General features: G+C 41.0%; 1 protein-coding gene across 1 annotated transcript in view; it reads right to left on the reverse strand.

Moving 5' to 3' along the window:
• Positions 1-26,336, reverse strand: part of MAPKBP1 (mitogen-activated protein kinase binding protein 1) — a 50,445-nt gene that overhangs the window by 19,730 nt on the left and 4,379 nt on the right. The window contains exon 3 of the mRNA XM_039888440.1: positions 6,531-6,622. Within this exon, the coding sequence (XP_039744374.1) occupies positions 6,531-6,622 (92 nt within the window). The remainder of the gene's footprint in view (positions 1-6,530; positions 6,623-26,336) is intronic.

Genomic DNA, 26,336 nt, shown 5'->3' on the forward strand with positions numbered 1-26,336 from the left:
ATGCACAAGTTCAGAGCACTGAGGTAATTTGCTCAAGGCCACTCAACTAAAGCAAAACACAGTCAGGATTCCAGAAGTAGTGCTCTAAGAAAAGCAGAATGGAGTGAGTGGGGAGAAAAAGAGAAAACTGAAGTTGAAAGACATGAAGCACAATGAATTAATGTGCAAGGTAATGAGGGCAGAAGCCTCTGAGAAGAGGGAAAGAAGACTGGGGCATTTTGAGGGTAAAGGGATTTAGGTTACAGAATTTTAGAAAATCAGAACAAGCACAGTGAAAATTATTAGCAGTTATAGTTCAAAGTTCATAGATTTAAATATTTACATTTTAATATTTTATTCAGTGTGTGGGAAATGATATGATACCCCGAGCAAGTTTTCAGGCTGATGTTTGCTGAACCTTCTGCTATCTGTGCTGACCTATCGAGGAGGCCCTCTGTAGGCTCTTCTTTCTAGCAATGGCTTCTAGTCTGAGTGGGTACAGGTTACCTAGCTTTCAAATCAGCAGCAGATAAACCATGGCAGAGGGCTTCAGTGGAGAGCTGATCTGACTTAAACTGACTCAATGCATATTTAGCCAGTCACATTCCAAATCCAGAACAACAGGTGATGAGGGCTCTATGGTAAGCTTTTGAGTTTTCTTTTAAACCTATCATCCCAAAGCAGCATCCTGACCTTCAAAGGCAATGCTTCAAACTGTTTAAAACACTTTCTAAGTCACTGCACACAAATTCTGAGTCTTGATAGGCCACAGCATTTTTTCCTCCTCCTAAATTCAACTCCATGATCGGAGGAGGAGGGAGAGTAGCACGTGTGTGTGTGTGTGTGTGTGTGTGTGTGTGTGTGTGTGTGTAAAAAATACAATGTAGATAGAAAGATGGTTGTCTGAGGCAACCTTCCCTCTTCTAACATCCCCCACCCCCAACACATATACACACAGTATAGCCAGGTGTGGCATGGAAGAGTTAAATAAAGGAGGGAAACATACAAAAAAGGGAAACACACAGAGGTAGCCCTTAAGCTGGAAATTTTACTAATTATTCAAATTTGGAAATCTTCCAACACAGACAAAGAGGACGAAAGAGACCAACCCGTGGTCACATTTATGGGGACAACAATGCAGATGTTGAAGTAAGGGCGGAAGGTATCCAAGGTTCTCCCTTTGCCCAGCTTGTTGAGGTCCTCCCAAGAGAACAGACCTCAAAAACAGTGATGTGGGAGCCTCCTCTATCTTCTTTGATCTTTGAACAAGCTCCTCAGTCCACTAGGGAAAGAAGGTGGAGCACACTTTGCATCAATCTTTGGCCCTCAGCCTCAATGACCCAGCACAGCAGGCAGCCATCTTCACAAGGCCCTTGCAGCAGTGCTGGCTGAAATCCTCAACATAACAAGGGCTGGGCTGGCCCAACCAGCTGAGTCCCGTAATTCAGAACCCCAGGGTACATGTACAGGAAGACTGCTCACTTTCTCAGGAAGACAGAGGCCTCAGTCGCTCCAGGCTCAGCCCGGGAGTCACACAGAGCACCAGATGCTGGGCCCACTGCCCAGGAACTTCTCTGAACCAAGAAGGGACAAGCCCTCAACAGCCCCCTCCCTGGGCAGGTCCAGGCCTGCTGCTATCCTGAAGAGCCCAGCATTCCCACGTGATCCGCCTCCTACCACTCCCCATCCTCCAGAAGGCAGAAACAAATGAACCCTGGGATGAGCAATGGATGCAGTAGCACATACAGGGAACAGGACACAGAAAGTTTAAGCAGAGACCCTGTGCTTTAGAATTTCTTCTTTCAGACCAGGTAAAATCAGAAGGTGACTCACAGAGGCACACCAAAGTTCCCTCGAGCCTTGCTCAAATATCACTCTCTAGCCCTATTTAACATAACCCTACCCCCGGCCCCAAATTCCCTATTCCCTTTGACTGCTTATTGTTTACAATTTTTCTAAAGCACATGTCAACTTGTAATATTCTATACAGTTCACTCTCTTGGGGGGAGAAGATATATCTTCTTCACTAGATTGCCAGCTCTGTGAAGGTGGTATTTTTGTCTCTTTTGTTTACTGTTACATCCGCAGGGCCTAGAAGACAGTTGCTAGCTACCAGATCACAAAGCCCTGACTGCCTAGGAACCTCCTGAGTAGCAGACCTGAACTAGGGCAGAGGGCAGGTCCATGGTTCTCCCCACCTCAGGCTTTTAGGACTCACTGACGCTTGAGGGTAGTGTGATGATGGAAACAAGAAAACTGGGGTCAGGCAGCCCTCTCTGCTAACATACTGTGCAATCTTGGGCATATTCCTTAACTTCTCTGAACCTCAGTTTCTTCATCTGTAAAATAGGAATAACAACATCTACCTCACAGAATTGTTGTGAGACTGAAGAGATCATGTGCAAAGTAACCAGCATGATGCTCCTGGCCATCTTCTTGAAGGGTACTCTGTTATCCAGGGAGTCAGCAGTTACAACAGGCATCCCAACTATAGCATCCCATACGGGACTTGCTGGATATAAGTAACTCATTAGGGTCCTCATCCAGGTGTGGAATTACAAACTGTCCCTCCAGATTCGCCCCCAAAGGGGAAATCTTATAGCTTTAATTATTCTAAAAGATGATGAGTCTAGGATGTTCCTAGAGAATCCTTGGTTGTGGTTCTCTTTAGATACCTGGACTCCAAAGCCTTCCAAATAAGCCAGACCAAGAGACCCATTGCATCCCTGTTTCTGGGACACTTTACAAGCCCCCCACTCCAAAGGCCTGAGAGAAAAGACTTGGTGGTGATAACCCAGTGAATAACACAGCCACCGGTGTTAGAGCTACCAATATGCTTCTCTCTATGGACTCTAAATCCTAAATATATTTTCTCCTAGAACAAGAGGTAAGTCTCTGTGAGCTGCCACACTTACAAACCAGGTCAAAGTGGCAGTGTCTCAGCCTCCTTCCTCTCACTCACTATGGTCCAGTCATAGTGGCCACTATTCAGCTCCTCAAACAAGTAAATTTATCCCTCCTTTCCTTGGGACTTTTGTACTCAAGGTTTCCTCCACCTGGAACACTCTGACATCAGATCTTCACATGTTGATTCTTCATCATCCAGTTTTATTTTCTTCAGAACATTTAATATCAATCTCTGATATTACCTTGCTCATTTATTTGTTAACATGCTTACTGTTTGCTTGCCCATCTTGAACCTAACCCCCACAAAAGTAGTGACCCTGTCTGTCATATTCACTACTGCATACACTGTGCCTGGAACAGTGCCTGGCCCAGAGCAGGTTTTTGACATATCTGCTGAACAAATGAATAAATGTCTCCATGAACAAACTGGAGAAGAATGAATGTCTCCAGGAACAAACTGTTTCAGGTGTGAGATCTGCATGGAAACTAAGAGAAAAGGCCCTGAGGGGGCTGATTCTTGTGAGTGCTCCTACATATGATTTACATCCATCAGGGCACCAAGTTTTAGGTATCCTCTTGCCTCAGGTTCACCCAGTCTCTCCATAGCCCCACACACTCCCTGGCAAACCCACATATAGGGCTTGCCACAGAGAGTAAAGAGGTAGCTGTGTGCTCCTTCTTACCTGATATCACAAGAACACAGTTCAGGAGGAAAAACTGTGGCTTCACATACTCCAGTCCAGTGCTTTGGAGCTAGGGATCTCAGCATAAATTCTAACAGGGGCTGAGTAAATGGAGGGCTTTCTCAGGAGAGCTGGGTTTCCCCTCCTCCCCCCTAGAGCAACCAAGAGGTCTCTTTTTGGCTGCCAGATAGGGCCATTCGCCTTTCCAAGACACCTCCCACTCCGGTAGCTCCTCTTCTCATAGCACTCACTCAGGCCAGGCCCTGGCATTAGGGGTCAGGAGAAACTCCTTCTCAGAACTTATTGGATCCACAGTACCAATGGTAGCTGTGCTGGGCTAAAGCCCTGGATCCCTCTACCAAGCCAACTAGGGAAGAGGCCTAAGTCAATTACGGATGTCTGACTAAACTGAGTTAGTTCCAAGAGGCTATCTGGGGACCAGCCTGGTCCTCTAGGGCTGTAGGGCTTAAAGTGTGACAGGTGAGGGTGGGCTTCCTGTGGGGAAAACAACAGCAAAGGGAGAACTCTGGAGAAGAGATGCGGGAGCCACTAAAACTGAGGGGTCTCTGCCCAGAGACTTCAACCTGCCTCTTCCTGACACATATCCCCCTCTACCCTACCCTCCCTGAGCTGTTTCATTTCCTTTCAGAAAATTTTGTTTTGGTTTGATATTTGCCTCTAGGCCTCTGGGAGAATTTTTCTGAGCTTTGTTTCTCTTGTTTCTAGGATACCTGAGCTACTCCTAGAGCAATAAGCTCAGTAGGAACAAGAGAGTAGGGGTGGGGGTGGGGTGAGGTTAGGATCACCAGATAAGAAGAGAAGAGAGGGAGGGAGCCTGTTTGGCTCACACAGACTTTGGTGGCTCCCAGATACCCCTGAGGTACATCAGGGAACTTTAGCACAAAGCAAAACTAAGACAACCAGAAAGAGGCCATTTGCAAAGAGAGAACTTCAAGTTTCGGGAAATCAAAAGGCTAGGGAGCAGATCGTGACACTCTGCCCAGGCCTGGCCCAAGACAAGCATACTAAGGAAATCTACCAGAGGTCACAGCAAGGAAGCTTCCATACAACACCTGGAAAGATAATGACTTGCAGGCACTTGAGCCAGGCTGGGACTTGTCCTTAGACAGAAGCACACACCCTTAGAGGCGCCAGGCCCTGGTCAGGTGCAAGTGAGGAAGAGAGAGAACAGGGCTCCATGACCCTGAGGGCAGGGACACAGGGCTCAGCAGGCCCTGAGCAGCAGTCCAGGCCCTTTCCAGCCAGTCCCAGCCCCACTTCCAACAAGAAGGAACCTGGCTTTCCCAGGCAGAGGCAGGCACGAGTGGAATTCCCCTGAGGCAAGCTGCACGGGTATCGAGCAACACAAGTCATTCATCAACTTGCTTCTGGAGAGGGAGGAGGAAACCAGCTCAGTCTCTATAGGGTAAAGCCAGTGCAGATCCCACAGTGTCCCCACCAGATATCAAATGCCAGAGAGCCACTCAGGAGAGACACTGAGCCCTGAATTTAGGGGCAGAAGTCTCCCTAGCATACAGACTGAGATGTCCATAAATTGGGCTCTTGTCATTCAAATGGCAGATAGCCAGCTTAGGGAAAAAGCAGCTTTTAAAAATAAGCAGAAAGTCTACTGTTCCCCCATTTTAAAAGTAAGAGCTCTAAAGTCAGACTACTGGAGTTAGAATCACAATTCAGACACTAGCTGTGTGACCTTGAGCAAACTGTTTAACCTCTTTGAATATTAGTTTCTAAAATATGGGATGATAATAGTGTCAACCTCACAGGGCTGCTATGAGTATTAAATAATTCCCGTAAAATGCTTAACAAAGTGCCTGACACAGAACAAGTTCTCGATAAGGTAGCTTTTCTAATGCAAGATAAAACCTAAAAAATCGTACATCTGGTACAAAACCTGCACGAGTTGCTATGAAACTCACATGGGGAATTCAGCATTCCCAAGTTGAGGGTAGAAGAAAAGAGGCCTTTCCATTTTCACATTCCTGTGCCCAGCAGCAAGGAACAGAGGCTGACAGAGAGAACCAGAAGTAGGAGGGGCCCCAAGCCTCCAAAAGAAACACTTCTACAAAAGCCTAAAGAAACAATGGTCGGAGGTTTCTCATCTGTAGGAGCAGAGGAGTGAAAAGGCACAAGAGAAAAAAAAAGAACACCAGCCCCAGAACCCCTTTTCTTCCATGGCACTGACATCTCTCAAGGTAACTAGAGTAGACAAATGCTCAGAGCAGCATTATTCATAATAGCTAAAAAGTGGAAATAACCCAAATGTTCATCAACAAATGAATAAATTAAATGTGGTATATCTATACAATGGAACAGTATTCAGCCCAAGAAGGAATGAAGTATTGATATCTGCTACGACATGTATGAACCTTGAAATCATTATGCTAAATGACAAAAGCCAGTAGCAAAAGGCCAACTATTGTATGATTCCATTTATACGAAATATCCAGAATAGGCAAATCTATAGAGACAGAATATAGATTAATAGTCGTCTAAGGCTGAGCTCTAGGGCAGAAATGGAGAGTGACTGCTAATGGGTATGGGATTTCTATTTAGGGTGATGAAAATGCTCTAAAATTGATTGTGATGATTGCACAACTCTGTGGATATGCTAAAAAAACACTGCAGTGTGCATTTTAAATGGGCAATTGTGTGGTATGTGAATTACATCTCGATAAAGCTGTTTTTAAAAATGACTAAAAGGTAGATATTAAAGATGTTTCTGGGAACTATATATAATATAGAGTGTCAATCTATACGTGTGAGAGTGGACGGCCAAAAAGGCAGAGCCTCTACCTGGCCCTGTATCTCCATTACAAAAATGGCACCAAAACATTAACCTGGATATATCTCCCAGAAGATACCAGAAAACCCTTGCCCACCCCAAATGGTTTCGCATGGCTACAAACCCCCATGCAATTAGACCTCTTCCAAGGCACTTACCCAGCTGGGTAGGCAACTAAACCAGATCGAGGGTCACAGGCAAGTCCTCTGCCTCCAGATACTGTTATTCCAAGCACCTTCTCCAAGGTCACCTGTTAGAGCAAGACAGAGAAGTGACATGTTATGGACAGAGTAGGGTTGGAAAGGAAGTGCTGAAGATACTCAGGACCATCCTGCACTGCTGAGTACTTTCCTGATGCCCCTGTCTTCAGGAGAACAGGCTACTGAATTCTCCAGGTTATATTCTGGCCACAGGCCCCCTAATCATACAGGTTAAAGTCAGTGTGCATCATCAGCTTTAAGAAAGCTCAATTTGCTGGTATCATGGGAAAGAAAATCAAACGGTTAAAGCTCTGCTCATGGCCATAGAGGAAAAAGCACTCCCCCAATCCAGGAAGGCTCTATTTATAAGATAAAGCCCTAGATCCCCAGACTGGGCTTTTGGGTCGATAAGACCCAGGGGAGGTCACTGATATTCGTGCCTTGGCAGGCATGAAAGAAAAGCCACTCTGATCTACCAAGGGTCAGAAGAATGTTAGGTATCAATTAGGTGACTAATAATATCCCTGATCTTTGCATTCCATCACGTTCTTCCCCTCCATCAGAGAACACCACCCCCCACCCCCACACATACACCATATGTCTGCCAGTTCATACAGACTACAAGCCTAAGAGGCAGAAACATGGCTTAATTCTGTGTTTTGCAAAGCACAGATGCTTAGAGTACTTAATTATTACTATTAAGCCACAACTCCCACCGAGATGAAAGGGAAACATGTGTAAAGTGCTCAGAGATTCTGAGAGGACATGGCCACACAAGACATTCACCATCACTCTCATCATCACTATTGTTAACCCACATTGTCTGCAGCCCCCAGGGTGTACAGTGAACTAACTCCAAATTAGTTTACTGGTCTTTCTGCCAGATGATGCCATGTTAGATTCAGACTGCCCTGTAACCTCTTGCTTGTCACTCAACCTCACCCGCTGCTACATAAAGTCTTGCTTGTCATTCCAAGTCCAGTCTCCTCTAATATTGTCTGGACTCTCTGAACTGGCCTTCCTCAGGAATGCCCTTGGTCTTTGTTGGCTCAGAGAAAGGGGCTTCTGAATGCAGAAGGGCCATGTAACAAGCTAGACTATATTCTTCTAAGAGAGTACCAGAGGCCTCATGAGGGTCATATGAACCAGAAACACTTCATGGGCGTTCATTATCTGTGGCAGGGTGGTCTATACTTAGTCCAGGCCAGTTTCCAGCAAGGGGAAGCCCAGAATCAATTAGGGTAGTTTTAGGATCACTCCTTCTCTCTTACTGTCCCAAATGGAGAATTTAAAGTGTACCTAGAGGGCCTGTTTAAATTCTTATCTCCAAGGACCATTTTAGTTTGAATTAGGTTGGAAAGAAATGCCCTGTGGTTGCCAAAGACCAAAATAAATCTCCTGGGACATTATAGTTAAAAACTATTTCCCAGAAAGGTCCCCAAGAGTCTTCTATGCTTCTTGGGGATGTGGATCAGGAATTCTCAGTCTACTCACGGAGAGGCAGTTTAGTTCCAGGGTACCATACCAACTCATAGCCACCTGACAAGCACCAAACTTGCCAGTTACTCTTGGGCCTATCTGAGGCACTAGTATGGGATAAACAAACTTTAGACTATTCAATACATTCTCTTTTTAAATTTTTTAATTGTTTAATTATCAAGAGAAACTATTCCTTAGCCCAAATATTCATGTTTCATAGTTCAGGAACACAGGTCAGTGACAAACTTCCATGGAACTCAACCCAAAGAAATTCTTTACATTCTGAAATCATTTTATACTCAAAGATACCAGCTTTCTTCATCTCCTCAAAATCTTTCATAGAATCATTACTTCTGTAGAACTCCGTGTATGCCTTCTTTCTTAGTTCAACCACGGCAAACATAGAAAGCTGCAACTTCCAGAGATACAACGATCACTTCGACAATATAAAATTGCAGACACTTAGCCAGAAGGCCACCTATAGGAGGTTTTGTCAAAGCACTGGAAGGCATGGTAGTTTTATTCTCCTTAAAACCAAGATCCTTCTTGATGGAGAAATGGACCCTCAATACATTCTTGATAATATACCCTAACTTATGCCTTCTTCACACTTTTTCTCGGCTTAACGACCCCCTGGCACCCAATCACCTTTCTGAAAGGCCTGAGTACCAGGCACTGGCAGAAAGCATAAAATAAACCTGGGGAAGTATGGGGGACACTTACTTCAGGGCACCATTCCCTATCCTGGCACTGTGCCTCTCTCTGGCTATCCCAGAGGAAGGGATGCTCGGGAACATTCCTGCTCTACCAACTGCCTACTGCAGAGAGAGAAAGGAGCCCGAAGCCACATTACCCACATAGATGGAGAGGTCACAAAATCAAGTGCAGTGAGCTAAGAGGCTGCTCAACTCCTATTCTCTTCCAGCTAATCTGATTTCTGAAAAATCCTTTAGATTCAAATTTGCATCAATCCCTCCCTTTGCTTCGGCTTTGGTCTCAAAGAATCAGACCAGTCTATTGGTTCTCATCTTTCCTTCCCTCTGACAGGAATTTGGGAGGTGTTTTGTGGGTTGATGATCCAGTTCCACAGAGAATTCTGAAACTAGCTTGGACTTTTCAATAGTAGTCTAAAGGAGGAAGGAGACATGAGTTACTCAGACGTTAAGACCAGTGTTTATCAAACGTTTCTGACCATGACCCACAATAAGAGACACAGTTTATATTGACCCAGTATACAACACACATGTACGTGTATGCATACACATAAAACTGAAATAAAAGTTTTACAAAACAAAACTTACTCTTATTGCATGTAGCACTATATGTAATTAGTAATGTAATACTCTATTTTCTATTGTATTCTAATTCATTAAAAAATAATTCTGGTCATGACCTACTCTATTGATTTCATGACCTATGAAACAGCTGAAGCTACAGTTTAAGAAACCCTGCTACAGGCCATCTTTTTCTGCTGGGCCTGGGTTTCAGGCTCTGATCTCTGGCACCTTTGTGTTCCCCAGTTACTTTCCTCCTAGGGCTCTCAGCAGTGTGCAGACATCCGGGCTAGGGAACCCCATGGGCAGGAGTTTATCTAGGCTCAAAACTTGGCTTATTTTCAAAGGATTTATGTTTTTTGGCTTTTTCTGGCTTTCTGAGCAGCTAACCAAAGGGGAAAAAAAGGCAGTTTCCTTTGGCTCTGTGGAGGGGGAAGAGGAGGGGTAAAACATTCAGGGGCATCAGCTGGTTTTTATTTTATGTTCTAACTCAAACCAGCTTCCTGTTTGCTGGGAGGTTTTGGGCTGAGCTCCACTTTGAAAGGATCTGAGAGTTTAGAGCTCCTGCAAGGCCTCCAACATCCAGGCTTATTTTGCAAGACTCTGGCATGATGGACTTTTTAAACTGACTTTCTCCCTCTCATAACCTTCTTCATATCCTCTCTTTCCCAAATCACAGTATGGTTTCCGTCTACCCTATAAAATGGAGACAAACCTGGACCCTCCCTACAAACACACCACAGGCTAAATGCACCCAGGTTCCAGCAGTTGTGTGCTGGAGCCTATTTATACTGGCTCATAAATGCTAATTGTGCACATCTTTTCCCACCTCCACATTCGGTGACAGCACAGTGGTAGTTTGAAATCACCACTGTGGGACTACTTACACCATGGAAATCAGCAAACACTACAAATCAGGGTCTTTTTTTTTCACCCTCTGAGAGCCTATAAACATTTACCAAGACACCACGAGTTAAAGCCACTATTATCTCTCATTTGGACTGTAGCTGTAAATGTTTGGGGTAGGTGTTTTGTGTTCACTCTGCTTCCGGCCTTGCCCCCTAGAGTCTTTTCCCAACGGGACAGGCCACAGTGATTCTTTTAAAATATACATGAGATCAATAATTACTCTGCTTAAAACCCTCCAATGGCTTCCCATCCCTGTTCAAATCCAAATACTTTACCCCTGTTTATAAGGCCCTAAATCACCTGGCCTCTGGCTACCTCTCTTACATCATTTCCTATACCCTCCCTCTTCCTCTCCCCTAACCACCCTGGCTGCCTTAAGCACCTGGAGCAGATTGTAGCCTCAGGTCCTCAGCATATGCTATTCCTTGGACTAAAATGCTCTTACCTCAGCTATTCACATAGCTAATTCGCTCAAGTCTTTGTGCAAAGGTCTCCTCCACAGAGAAGGCTTTCTAGACTACTTTTCTGCTTTCACTCTATACCCAAGTCATCCTGCTTTATTTTTCTTCATAGCACTTAAAGTCAGGTAGTGACCTGACATTGATTATATCTCTGTCCACATACTGATTGTCTGCCTTCTCCATCAGCATACAACCTCCTTGAGGGCAAGACCTAAATTGCTATCCCTCACTGATATACCCCTAGTGCTTTAAACAGTGCCAGGCACACAATGGGCAATGATAAAAATGTCTGATGAATAAATGAATGCACCGCAGAGGCTTCAGAAACAGTGAAAAAGCAGACATGAGAAGCCCAGGAAAACTGGGGTATTTCAGGCCAGTAGAGCTGCTCTCTACAAAGTACTTAAAACTTGTGACAGAAAGACCACATCCAGACAAAGGTCAAGCACAAACGGAGCTTAATGGTACAGGTAACATTTTGTTTCTTAAGTTGATGATGGACACATAATTGTTCAATCTAATATTTCACATGTCTTTATGGTATGTATTAAATATTACACAGTAAATGTTAAAAAGAGAGAAAAACTTTGGTCCAGGATGTGGTGTGGGGCTCAGTATCTCATGAGCAACATCCTCCTATAAATCACATCTCTGACTTGTCTCTCTATCCTCAAGCCATTTCATTGACATTCACTGATTCAGCAATGTGAGGGAAAACGGTATCAAGAACTCAAAAAATATGTGTTTTTATTTGATTTAAGTTTCTCATTTAAGTGCTCATAAAGCTGCACATTTTTATGATGCTCTAACATGCCACTCCCAGTGAAAGCTCTCAAGAACCACTGGATACACAATCCTTCTTCTGACTGCTAAGCATGGCAGCAGGCGATGAGATGGGGCAGCCTCAGCCCAGATCCCTGAGTAACTCTGATGAACAGAGCCCCTGTGCTGACTCACACAATATAAGCATGAACAAGAAATAAAGTAGCCGTAAAGTCTGAGAGATGTCCAGGTGATTTGTTACCACAGCATGACCTAGCCCAGCAATTTTCACCCTTTTTGGTCTCTTACACTCTGGCTTCTTTCTTCTCTTGGTACACTCTTAGAAGTTATCAAGGACACCGAAGAGCTTTTGTTTATACAGGTTACATTTATCAATATTTACTATACTAGAAATTACAATGGAAATACTTAAATATATTTGTTAATTCACTTAAAAATAGCAATAAATTCACTACATGTTAACAGAACACTTTTACACTTCTATTGAAAAATAACTGTTTTCCAAAACAAAAAAAAAATTTTAGTGAGAAGAGTGGCACTGTTTAATATTTTAGATAATATCGTATCTGCATCTGTATTCAATCTGTTGTGATATTATTCTAGTTGAAGATAAAGAAAATGTGGCCTCATTTGGATATGTAAGTGGAAAAGGGGTGATCTCATACATCCCCTGAAAGGGTTTTGGGAATGCCAGGGGTTCTCAGACTACACTTTGAGAACCAATAACCTAGCCCCTCCTGAATACTACAGCACCTTTCCACATAAGGAAGCAAGCCCACTAGTGTGAGAGTTCTGGCCTCAAGCATCATTTGAAAAAACTGAGGCAGGGAAGAGGCCCTCTGAGAAAATAGCTGTCCTCAAAGCCTGGGATAAGGCCCAAAATTCTGACAAGAACTTCAGGTCCAAACCCTCATGATCTAAATGCCAATGAAACATAGCCCAAAAGACACACTAGTCCAGGTATCTGATTATGGCCAGTGACTCTGGACACACTGCTACAGGCAGCTAGCATCCATAGTTCTAAGAACATTGCTTCATGTACAAGTGAACTGAGAACACTCACTCTGTACACTACGTGATCTCCACATCTGAAATACAGCCTAAAAGCAGGAAGAATAGTCGAGTTGTGGCTCAGCCTTTGCTTTGGCAGGTGGAGAGTGCTGAGATGGAAGAAAGCCTATACCAACCTGAAAGAAGGTGTCATCTTTCCCTAGAAGCAAGGCTGTAGGAGAGCAGAATTACTACAGGTATACTGTAAAGGAAGGTCTAAATACCCACCACTCCCAGCATGCACTAGGCAGGGCAGTATTATATCCTCTTGAAAGAAAGAAGGCAAAATCATCCCTCACTATAATGAGAAAAAAGGATAACTTCATAATGGCCTATTCCCAAGAGAGAAAGAAAGAGTAAAGCCAACTGTTTAAGTGCTCTTCTGGCTCTCATTAAAGGAGATGGAAAAAACAGGTGGTGCAGAGGTAATAGATAGGATGACTCATTCATACTACAAGGAGCAACATTTTCCAACATGAAGATTGCAGCCTATTAATGGGACTTGAAATTGATTTAGTGGGTAATGAATAAATTTAACAAAAATAGATATCATGGCACGTAATAAGGGTATTGATCATGAAACTTTTGTTTCAGGGGTGTGTGTGTGTGTGTGTGTGTGTGTACTGGGACATAATGTAAAATGTTATTTCTTAAAAAAAAGTTTGAAAGCCACTGGGAGGCTATGGGAGGTTCTAAGGTGAGGAATACACAGACACTACTGTCTACACTCAAAATCCATTTGGAAAGATGAATAATATATTACAAAGCAATCCAGTATGTGACAAAGGTCATGAGAAAGATAAAAAGTACTCAAAGAGGAGGAAGAGAGATGACTTCCGCACAGGATCAGGAAAGGGAAACAACAAAGTTTTCTTGGAAGACGAGATGGCATCTGGCCTGGGCCTCGCAGTGAGGATAGGATTTTGACAGGTGGACATACAGAGAGAAGGAATTCTCAGTAGGAGCTGCATGACCAAAAGTCTGGCAGAATAAAAGAGCAAGTGAGCAATGGTGAAAGCAAAGACTGTGTAGGAGATTAAGTCAGGAGAAGTAGGCTGCAACCAGACCAGAAAGGTCTTGAATGTCAAACTAAGTGGAGGTCATCTGTAGGCCTGGGAAGCCATTAAAGGGTTTTGAACCAGAGCCACAATCAAAGCTATGTTTTGATGATGACATATATAAGACATACAAGACAGGCAAAGACCCCAATTAGGAGGCTGTTACAACAGTTCAGGTGAGAAGTAATGAGGATCTACACCAGCATGAAGACAGTGGGAGTAGAAAAGAAATGATGGATTCAAAAGTGACAAAGCAAAGAGAAATGACAAGACTGGGCACAGTACAGCTCTGGAGGAAAAAGGCAGAAAACTCAAATTTTGAATCTCAGAGATAGGCAATAAGATAATACCGTAAAAAGAAATGGTGCCATGATCAGAAAGTGGACCTAGGTCTGGATATAGAAGGAAGGATGGAAGCCAATGAATGAAGTCTGTTTTAGAAATGTTAAATCTAAGGTGCTTCAGAGATATTTAGTAGGAAACACAGAACATTTAATTTAGCAACATAAACAAGGAATTAATACTTGGGAGAGAGGTAAGGACTAGAAATAGATATCTGAGGATTATTTACATGGATGTGAAAACCACCACTGAAAGTATAATGAGACAGGAGAAGACGGAGGGAAGGGAGAGAGAGGCTGAAGACAGAACTGTAGGGAATATCTATTTTTAGAGTATAGAGAAGATGAGGTGCCAGGCAGTTAGAAAGGGAGGAGGAGAACTAGGAAGCCAGTGAAAGGTAGAGTTCCCAGAAGGGATGGGTAGTTGCAGTAAGTGCTAAAAAGTGAAATAGACAAGGACTCTCCAGAGTCCAGAGCCATCTGCAACATAGGTGGCCCAGCAGTCCCAAACCCCTAAAACAAGATCCCAGAGACCATGGGCAGGGCCTTCTAAGCTCTTCTGGTCTCTCGCTCTCTTTAGTCCCTAGAACTGATCAGTCCACAAGCTAGAAGATAGGCACAAGCCAATGAAAGATCCAGTTTGTAGAGCCAAGACAATGGCATTGCTAAAGAAGATCTGACTTGGGCCTGTGGCATAAATGGTTTAGATCTGCTCTTCCTTTCTTAGTGTGAGGGGCCACTACAGGGAGTCTGCAATAGCAAGGGAGCAGCTGCTCCCTTGAGAGAGAGAACTAAGAGACCAGAGCCACAAAAGGCCAGGGTCATTTAGGATTTAGCTGACCTCAAACTGGTAAAGGAAACCCCAGCAACTGGGAGGAAGCCGATCTCTGTTTTTGTTGCCATGTTTTGTTGCCACCAGTTTTCCTTCCCCTTCTCCCTTTCTCCATTTCTCAATCCCACTCAATGCAAGTTATAAATACCTGAGTCATTCCAGCCAAACCATGGGCTTGCTATTTCTATAAACAAGCATATCACAAACCTGTCCAAGGCAGAGCACTCTCCGCCTTTCCCTCCCTTCCTACAGATTAAGAATAACTATCCTTTCTTGCCCACACGCTATACTCTAATCTCACAAAGCAAATTCTCCACCAGATTCTGAGAATTGACACTTACACAAAAGCCACAGAAGCCCAAAGCCAGCAGGTTTTTTGCACAGACTTAGCCAGCTGGGCAGAGACCCAGTGACTGGCCTGAGGAGGGGTGCGGAGGAGGTGGCTATCATGCCCAAGCTCACTCACTCCTGCTCTTTCAGACTCCAAAGTGCCATCTGGTCAGAGGCAGGAAGAGATACAATGGACACTCCAAGACTGAAGAACAGACCTTGCCTCTCTGCTCTGCTCCTGGTCTCAATCCCATCTGGCTGACTTACAGTTCTACTGTCTTGAAGGCTCCCAGAAACAAGTAACTTCCAGTATGACAGAACAACCAGGCTCCCTTAGAGTTCAGAATTAGTTGGAATTGAGCCAATTCTCTGGTGCTGAGATTAAAATAGCCTCAGCTTCTAAGGAAGGTAAATCTGCCACTGCCCAGGAGGTGACCTTAGAGATCCTCTAGCCATAAGCCCCTGGAAACTAGAGAACAAATGTTCCCAATCCTGGCCTATCAACAGAACTACTCAGAGAACTTAACAATTTTTTCTCAGATATCAGTCCCATCCTATCCCATCCGGGCCTCAAAAGATTCTCAATCAACAGATATGAAGTGGAGTTCAAGAATCTGTATATTAAAGCTCTCCAGGTGGTTCTCATGATTAATCAGGTGGGGAACTATTAAATTAATGCAGTTTCCTTTTTGTTTCCAAATTTAAGCGATTCTTGGGACTAAGGAGAAAACAATGTTCCTAGTATTCTTACAAGAATACCCAGATCTATATATAAGGTAAAGGGTCTTAGGCAGAGAGAAGAGCTACAGCTATAACAGCTACCATTTACTGAATGTGTATGTACTCTCTGCCAAGAACTGTGCTAAGCACTTTACAAGATTATCTCATTGAATACTCTTGACAACTTTATGAAAGACTAGTATTATCTCCATTTTACAGATGAAGGAGTCAGATAAGTAGGGAGTGGAAGAACCAGGATTTAGACCCGGCTCTGTCTGCTTCCAGAAACCATGGCTACCTGAGGAGGGAGTTCAGTTCAGGTTCTGTAAAACCAACAAAATGTTGCAGTTTCTTGAAAGAGCACATGGGAAAGTCACCGTGCCCTTATGGAAGCAATAGAGACAGATCTGAGAACCAAGGTAGAAAGTGGAGGGCACAAGATGAAGTAGAGGGCCAAGAGAGTCCTCTCCTGGTAGCTTTTTTAAAACGTTAGCAGGCCTTATCAGTAGGTAATATGGGTCTGAAAAATGGTTGACCTCTCTTCAATGAGATGACTACAGAGAAAGAGGAATGGAGTGTCTTCCAATACCAGAGTATCCCACATGGTCAGAGCTTGCCCATGTCCAGCCAGTGCTAGAACCAGTCAACATGAACAGCTGACACCATTTACAAGGCAACTGACATTACAGTGTCAGAAGCCGGAGAATCTGAATTTCTACGCAGATGGAGGGCATCGGACCTCAGACCAGAAGGGAAGGGAATAAGGGGGGCCTCCAGTTAAAGCAATCAACGATAATACAACCATCGGAATGTGTTCAAGTCTAAAGAACAGCTTTAACAACGCAGTGCCTTGTACAGAGAAGGCACTTCTACCCTCCCTTTCTCTCCAGTTATCTGCAGGGCAAGGATAGGAGATACCTCAATTTAAGCAACCAGAATAAGGGGAAAATTTTTCTTACTCTCTACAGCAAGACCAGAACCACAAACAAAGCCATATGAGCTAAAAGTCTGATCATTAAAAAGGGTCTAATTCCTCCTTAATCACCAATTCAACATGTCTGAGTTTTCTCAATCTCTTGGTTTACAAATTTTGTAACCAGGGAGAATACTAATTGTTCCTTATCTGGACAAAGAGTGTAAAGTCAGTGTGTGCTCTGAGACAAAAAGAGGAGTAGGGAGGATTCTTGGTGCCCCTGAAATCATGTGAATTCTTATAGCAGCATTTAATTTGCATCATTCACATGGCATGTGATACTTAGTACTTTGAACAGAAGTTCTTTAAGGATCTGTCTTATCTCTCTTACTAGTCTATAATCTCTCCTGGAAGGCAGAGACCATGTCTCATACAACTCTATGCATATAGCACATGGCACAGTGTTTAATAGATATTTACTGAATCCATTTTTAAAATATTAAAACTATTTGTGAATTTTTAGTTCATCTTAATTAGTAAATTCTTTAACCTCCTAGAGAATTTTCTGTCTTCAGAGTCAGCCCTAGAAGTTGGAGCAGGAAGCAGGATTTTGATGCCTTTCCAGAAAGAAAGAGGAAGGCCTAAATGGAATAATCCATGTGCCTTAAATGATTATAAACAAAACAGTTTATCCCTGACTTTAGTAAATACATGCAGGCCTGGCTCTTCACAAATCTGACAAATTATAATTAAAGAATAAGTCCAAAAAGGTTAGAGATAACTTTTTTTATAAAAGTGACAATACTATTGTTTCAAAAAAGCTTTATCTGTCCTTTATATATAGCAATGAGAAGTTATTCTGGATGTTGAAATTATGAATGACTTGTTTTCTTTGTTATGCTTCTCTACATTACTTGTGTAAAAAATCTTTTCAGAAAGCACATGTACTTCAGAAAGTAACAAAAAATATTTTATTTACCAAATTATATGTCTAACCACTATGCTGTATACCTGAAACTAATATAAAATAGAAAAATTTTTAAAAAGAAATGAATTATCTTAGATTTAACAAATTAATGATGACTTCATGAGAAAATATTTTACATCCTATTATTGCTAAAAGTTTACTATAGTTTTCAATAACATTTGTGTATAACTGCTTTAATAAAATGAGTATGCAGATTTTAAAATTCAAACATTTTGATTTAATTATGAGATGCGCAAGTTTAAATTGAAGACTTTTATCTTTATTGTTTTTCTCTATTTACAAAAATAATACAGACTCATTGTAAAAAATTCCAAAATTACAGAAATATAGAAATGTAGAGAGTGAATGTCTACCATAATTTACTATCCCTCTCTGAGGTAACCAGTATTAACAATAGTTTGGTATTTATAGCCCCACATTTTTTTCTATGCATATACTAACATGTATGATTTAACAAAAATATACACAATCATGAACATAAAAAACTGTTATACAGTTTATTTTTTGTCACTTAATATATCTTGCATACTCTTTAATGTCAGTACATATGGATTGACCTCATTCTTTTTAGCAAGAACAAGGTACTTCATTTTATAAATGTACACCAATCCCCTATTGATGGCTACTTAGATGACTTCACAGATTTCACTATTATAAATAACACCAAAAAAAATCAGTTATATATACTTTTCTGTGGCATGACTGTTTGCAGAGATTAAGATCCTTGAATTATAACTGGAAGATCAAAAGATATGAATATACACATTTTTCTCTAATGAACACTACCAAATTGTCCTTTTAAGAAGTTTCTACCAATAGTGTAAGGGCATGAGTGCACTTATTTCCCCACATCTTCACATTTTAAGTAAAACTTATTTAAGTATATTAATTTACTCTCATCATAATATTAGAAGCTTAAAACAATGGGTTATAAAATTAACGTATTTTCACTCTGCTTTAAATGTTTAGTCTGAAAAGAAGCTCTAGGACTAATTCACTTCCCAAATTATTTCTCAATAGAAATGAATTAGCCTCAAAAGAAGTAAAAAGTTATTTCTATTCCTAGAGAAGCTATTGCTATTTAAAAGCATGCTCATCACTCCAGTGATTTCTAATTAGACACAGTAAATTAGGATCCACCATCCCATCCTTGGTTCACTGGTTTGATTTTTTTAATTCCCAAAACTTATATCCATAGCCCCGAAATAAATTACACAATAGTTAGTATCAAAAAGAATATTTGCTAAGCCTTCCTTTTGGTAATTAAAGTATTGTTGATAGAAGCTAGAATACTGGCAAGAAAAAGGTACTGAAGATAGGTCACAATAAAAAGCTGCAGGGAAGATGATTAAATGTTGGAACAGAGGAGGCTGAACATGCAAAAAAGGACTTCTCACTAACTGAAACTTGAAGAAATAAAATCTTGCCAAGTACAAATTAGAAGAAATTACTGGGTATTCTAGAAATCTATGGACTGAGTATTTTAGAAATCTATGGATTCTGAAATAATATTAGCAACCCCTTAAAAACTGTAAACTTATTTAAACCTTACAATGTGCTTTCACACTCATGAAATCTCATGTAATCCTCACAACAGCCCTGGAAAAAAGCCATTAGTATTCCAATTTTACAAATGAGAAGTGAGAGAGCTGTCCCCCTACCCTCTACCCTATCCCAACACACACATGCCTGGATACTCAAAGTATGGCCCAAGGAAGAGCAGCATGGACATCACTTGAGAAATTTGTAGAAATGCAGAGTCCTGGGATGGAGCTGAATCTGAATCTGAGTCTCCAAGACCACTGTCTCTCTCCTCCACCCACTAATCTGTCTGCACATTAACTCTTAGAAGCCCTGTCCACTAGCCAGCTCTGGGTTTGCTATGATGTCAAGTCTGCGGTGGGGCCTCACAAGAGAGACCAAAGCAGCCTGGGGAAGGAAGGATATCATAAGGAGGAAGGACAAGTTTAGAAAAGTCAGCAGCAAGTTATAATATCATATGAAACAGTGTGCAAAGATACTGTTTTCCTAAAAAGAAGCTGACCAATGAGTGTCAGGGCAATGTTAGTAGGCTTGTAGGCAACCTGTTGCATGTTTAATCCTTATAAGCAAGCTGCTTACTTTTCTCCAAGACAGCAACTAAGAGGTGGCAAGGGTCAGGGTTTCTGAGCATGCTCTGAGCTCCTCCCCCATCATCACAAACTGTCTGTGGGCTGCCCTCAACCCAATCCACCTGGCTTGGGGCTTCCTCTCTTCCGGACTAGCTGGGCCAGCTACAGGAACATGTGCATTAAGATTCCATGCTTTTGTACCCATATATTATCATGTTGCCTATCTGATGAAAGAAATCAAAATACAGGTATCCCCCACTTTTTCAAAGTTTCTTCTATACCACTTCAATTTTACAAAAGACCTACATTAGTACCTGTTTTCATTAACTGGAAGAAATCCTAAGAGGACTTTCACTTTTACAAAGAAAAATAGGTAAAAAGTGAAAATAGCATTCAGTATTTGTTTTGCAGTGAGCTGTTATAAAGGCAGCATACACCCTGAGTAGTGAGAGTGGCACTGCTTTTACTATATGTTAGTGTTATTTAGAGTTTTATGTGTTATTTGGTATGACCTGGTAGGCTATTTTTCGGATCTGTGAATATTCGAAAAATTTTCCATATAAATCACTGGTAATCGCTTCTTTGCTTTATGCCATTCTGGCTTGCAAAAGGTTTCATAGGAACGCTCTACTTTCAGGTAGTGAGGGGAACCCATAATACAAATTTGAGATCAGGTAAGGAGGTAAGGCACTTGCTCAAGGAACTTAGCAACCCTGAAGCCCACCCAGCCAAACAGAGTCAGTTGGGCAAATGACCTCAATTTTGCTCATATTCATGTTCACTGAACCCCAACTGTCACTGACATCAGATCCAGTTTTTTTCCCCCAGAGAAAATAGGCATTTTAACTCAGCAACTCTTCACAGCGTCAAAGACAAAGTCTGGCGTGGGTAGGGACAGCTACAGAGATAAAGAAGTAAAAAGGGAGAAATCTGGGGCAGGCAGCACTAGCAAGCAGTCAGGGGTGTGAGTTACACAAATGACTGCTAAGAGCAAAACAGTTGAAAACCCATGATACTCACACACAAATATAGCCAAACGATCTGCTGGTCTCCACATCCCCACCTCGCCCCAGCCCCAAGAGAGAAACAGTAACCGCTTGTGGCTTATGGTCATCTGGAACCATGCAGCTGCACCCTGTCAACCTGAAATTCACATACCTAATGGTACCACGGGGAGAGAAATAGAGATACCAATTCAGGAAATCTGGAGTTGTGGGTGGGACGACTAGCAAGGATGTAGGACAAGGATTACTGAATGATGGCTCTAAAACAACTGTCTGTGAAATTCATTAAATTAACTTTTATGGAGAATGTTGGGAGAAAAGTATATTTTTTAAAGTATGGCCTTTTTCTGAGCTGAATGCAGGATGTGCCTTTTGTCTATAGCAATACTGTACATATTTCTGTACTCAGTGCATGTTTTGCACATAAAACTTCCTGAGAGAACAGAATAAAAATTAAGTGTGGGCTTTGTAGTTAAGACCGCAGAGGTTTGAATCCCAGCTCAGCCACCTACTGGCTATGTAACCACCAGCTACTCACCTAATCTCTCTTAACTTCGGTTTCCTTGTCTACAGAACAAGGATAGTAATAAATCAAGGATAGTAATATTTATAGTAGAGTGGTATAAAACTTGAATGAGATAACATATGTAAAATATTTAACACAGTATCTAGCAAAACTCAATGAATGTTAGTCATTATTACCACTACAAATATTATTATTTCTAGCATTATTGGGAAAGTAAGATAAGGACAGGAAGCACTAACGACAAAGGTTGGAAGCGGGTAGGTAGTTCCAGTAAGCATATTGCCTGAAAATGTTGATTGGCACAAATCTATAATGGATGGGAAAAGAAGAAACTTGAAAAACACAAGGACGAATAGTTAATAGATAATAGTTAATAGTTAATAGATCAAGTCCTTGGGTATTTTCATTTTTAAAAATAAAATCATTTTAATTACATAAGATGTCATCCTCACCCACCGTGACAATACCATTAGCATTACATCCTTCAGAAACTACCAAACCTTGGCAGTATTCTATTTGGGTAGTGTTTACATGGGCAATCCTTTTATAATTATTTGCAATTCAATATTATATTGTTACATTTCATAAACTTTTCTATGTCTTTATATTTCATAATTTATTTTGAAGTTTTGCTGTTTTAAGTGCCAGCATCTTTAATGGGGTCAGCGAAACTTATGGGGAAATGACCAGAAGTGCCACTAAAAGAACACAGATCTCAAAGACTGATAAGAAGTATGAAAGGAAGTTAGAAATTGTAGTAAGCTTGGCATGAATGAGAAGCAATGTTCAAATCCAGCAGAACCTATGAAACTCCCTTCTCAGGATCTCTCCAAAAGAGGATTTGACAAAGTGAAAGAAAAATCAGCCATGTAGTTTCACAAAGGGTTGTTCCAAGTTCTTCAAGTAAATTTAAATCTCAACTATGAGTAACGGGGCAGGGACGGGAAAACATCTTTAGCCAGTTTTAGGGGGAGAGATAGGTATATAAAATTAAATTTGTAGTCTTTTTTTAAAAAGATTATTTTACAGGCTAGAGAAGCAACAACAAAAAAAAGCATTACAAATATTCTCTGTGATAAAATGAGAGAAGGTGGAATTTACTCCTAAAAGTCTAAGAGGAAATATCCATACTGTGAACTCATTCTTCTATAAGCATCTTCAAAATCAGAGGAAAATGCTGTAGCTAATTAAGAAGCACTGTGCACTTGCTGATATAACTACTGGGAGGAAGGAAACCAAGACTTGGAAAATCTGAACACTCGAAAATACCAACCCTAAAGATCCACACTGTCCAGAGTCTGTCATTCTCACTTTATTTCTTGCCCTCCCCACAACATTTTTTTTAATTTTAAGAGGTAACAGAAGTTAAAAGTAAAACCCACATTATGGATTTGATTCAGTAAACTTCCAAGCAGGTGGGCAGTTCTCATTCCACACCTCTACTGAGAGCTATTGTAAAGGAAGCTGACAGAAAACCTGGCCTTGTCCTACACTAAACAATGGAGCCCAGAGGACAGGCTTAACTTGTAGCAATGGGAATATGATGTATAATATAACAAATCCTACTGAGAACACTAGTTTTTTTTTTTGTCTTACCAACACTGCAGTCAGGACATGAAGTAAAAACAACAGATACTCTGAGAACTACAGACAGACCATGTTCAGAGAAGCTTAGTTTGAATAAACATCATCCCAAATTTCAAGTCCTACACTGTTTTCCAAACAAAGGGACGATGATAACAGTCATAAGCCTAACTTTAGACTTGGGGGTGACAGAAAGGTTACAGAGGTCAGGCTGAAGTGTCTCTTCTATCAATGTTTCCTTTAGTCGAGAAATGAAAACACACAGATGACAAATGGATGAGAGAAATGAAGTCAGAGAAATACCAATGGCCTCAAAGACATTCAGAATACTGGCAGGAAATAATAGTGACTCAAATTGATCCAACAGGGGAAACTTGCCCTAAACTGCAAGCTGAGAGAGGGAAAAGAAATTTGGAAAGCAGTAGTACTGTTAGACTCTGAAATGAGTTACGCCAAGTAAATGAGGGAAGGATTGCAAGATAACTTAGAGCCTGAAGAGGATGGGGTATTTTAGACAGCAAAGGAAGAGGTGTTGAGCTGGGGAGAGAAGACTCCTCTCTCCAGTGAGAATCACTTTGAAGGCTGAGGGTAGCTGCAGGTACCAGAAGAAGAAATGAAATGGAGATCAAAGAAGCAAAAGCAGGACAAACACATCACACTTTTCATTGTACACCACTTGTTCTGAGGATATTAAGACACTTCACAAGCCTTAACTGAAGAATACATCAGAGACAGAAAACTCAACAAGAACCTACCCAAGTTCACTCACAAAGGCCAATAAAGGCCAAGACTGCTGGCCACAGGAGCCTCTACTCTTGGTCACCTATTCTAGGTGGGAAGCCCAGGGAGTATATATTAAACACTAAAAACTCTTGGTTCCTACGAGTCCCAGTGGAAGTGGGTAGTGGAATGGTGACATAAAAAACAGTCCAGGATGCAGAGATATTATCATAAAGTTTCCTACTCCTGCCCACAGAGGAAATTCCTGCTGATCTGTATTAGTAAGGCAATGATCAGCTCCTCATATCTGACTGTATAATAGAGCATTTCTCTCAGTTCTATCTGACATTGCAGTTTATAGAACAATCAATCTAGAAGACACAGTGGAGATAAAAACTATTCAAAGAAAAATACCTAGGAATGAATTTAACCAAGGAGGCAAAAGACCTGTACTCAGAAAACTGTAAGCACTGAAGAAATTAAAAAAGATACAAATAAATGGAAAGATATACCTCACTTGTGGGTAGGAAGAATTAACAATGTTGAAATATCCATACTACCCAAAGCAAACTACAGATTCAATGCAATCCCTGTGAAAATACTGATGGCATTTTTCACAGAACCAGAACAAATAATCCTAAAATTTATATGGAACCACAAAAGACCCCAAATAGCCAAAGCAATTTTGAGAAAGAAGAACAAAGTCGGATGTATCACACTATCTGACATCAAACTATACTACAAGGCTATAGTTATCAAAACAGCATGGTATTGGCACAAAACAGACGCACAGATCAATGGAGCAGAATAGAGAGCCCAGAAATAAACTCACGCCTACATAGTCAATTAATCTATGACAAAAGAAGCAAGAATATACAATGGGGTAAAGAAAGTCTATTCAATAAATGGTGCTAGGAAAACTGGACAGACACATGCAAAAAGACGAAATTGGATCACTTCCTTATACCATATAAAGAATAAACTCAAAATGGATTAAAGACTTAAATGTAAGACCCAAAACCATAAAAATCCTAGAAGAAAACACAGGCAGTAAATTCTCTGACATTGCTTTTATTAATATCATTTTAGCTATGTCTCCTCGGGCAAAGGAAACAAAAGAAAAAATAAACAAATGGGACTACATCAAACTAAAGTTTTGCACAGTGAAGTAAACCATCAACAAAACTGGAGGAAGATATTTGCCAACAATATATCTGATAAGGGGTTAATATTCAAAAACATATAAACAATACATACAACACAAAAAATAATAATAATAATCTGATTAAAAAATGGGCAGAGGTTCCTGAATACACATTTCTCCAAAGAGGACATACAGATGGCCAATAGACACATGAAGAAAAGATGCTCAAGGCCACTAATCATCAGGGAAATGCAAATTAAAACTACAAGGAAATATCACCTCGTACCTGTGAGATTGCTATCATCAATAAATCAACAAACAACAAGTGTTGGTGAGGATGTGGAGAAAAAGGAACCCTCGTGCATTGTTTGCGAGATTGTAAACTGGTGCAGTCACTATGGAAAAAGAGTATGGAGGTTCCTCAAAAAATTAAAAATAGAACTATCATATGACCCAGCAATTCCACTTCTGGGTATTTATCAGAAGAAATTCAAAACACTAATTTGAAAGGACATATGCACCCATATTTCATTGAAGTACTTTTACAATAGCCAAGATATGGAAGCAACCTAAGCGTTCATCGATAGGTTGGATAATGATGTGGTACATATATGCAAATGGTATTATTCGGCCATAAAAAAAGAAATCTTGCCATTTGTAACAACATGGATGGATCCAGAGGGTATTTTGCTAAGTGAAATAAGTCGCACAGAGAAAGACAAATACCATATGATTTCACTTATATGTAGAATCTAAAAAACAAAATAAATGAACAAACGAAGCGAAACAAACTCATAGAGAACAAATTGATGACGCCAGCTGGGAGAGGAGTTGGGGGATGGGTGAAAAAGGTGAAGAGATAAAGATAATAGAAATTGCCAGTTATAAAAACAGTCACAGGGATGTAAAGTACAGCATAGGGAATACAGTCAATAATATGTAATAACTATGTATGGTGTCAGATAGGCATTAGACTTATCAAGGTGATCACTTCATAAGTTATATAAATATCTAATCACTATGTTGTATACCTGAAATTAACATAATATTGTATGTCAACTGTAATTGAAATTTAAAAAAAATTTTTTTAACTACTCAAAGAGAAGATTACACTTATTGGGCTAGCTTTATATATTCTCAAGAAGCCTCAATGAGGACTTAGGTATGAAGCCAACAGATTTCAGAGTCCTAGCACTTAAACCAGGGGTTCGTCACGGAGCAGTGGGCTTTTGGTAGAACTTAATATATAGACAGCTACCAGACTCTACCTGCAAAGCTTCTGATTCCATATAGCTAGGATGGGGCCAAGGAATGTGTATTTTTTAAATGATGTACATATTCTGATGTTCTGATGTCTTACTGCCCTCCTGACTCTTCCCCCAAGTGAGAGCCAACAACCTTGAGCCAATGATCCATAAATATTTTTAAAATGAATAAGTTTCTCCACTACCAAATAGGTGGATTAAAGAATCTCAATACTAATACCTGAGCTCAAACACTGAGCAAAAAGTTGAAATTAGATTATTGCCAGTTTTTT

This window comes from Pteropus medius, unplaced genomic scaffold (genome assembly GCF_902729225.1).
Source record: "Pteropus medius unplaced genomic scaffold, Ma_sr-lr_union100, whole genome shotgun sequence".
Lineage (NCBI taxonomy): Eukaryota > Metazoa > Chordata > Mammalia > Chiroptera > Pteropodidae > Pteropus > Pteropus medius.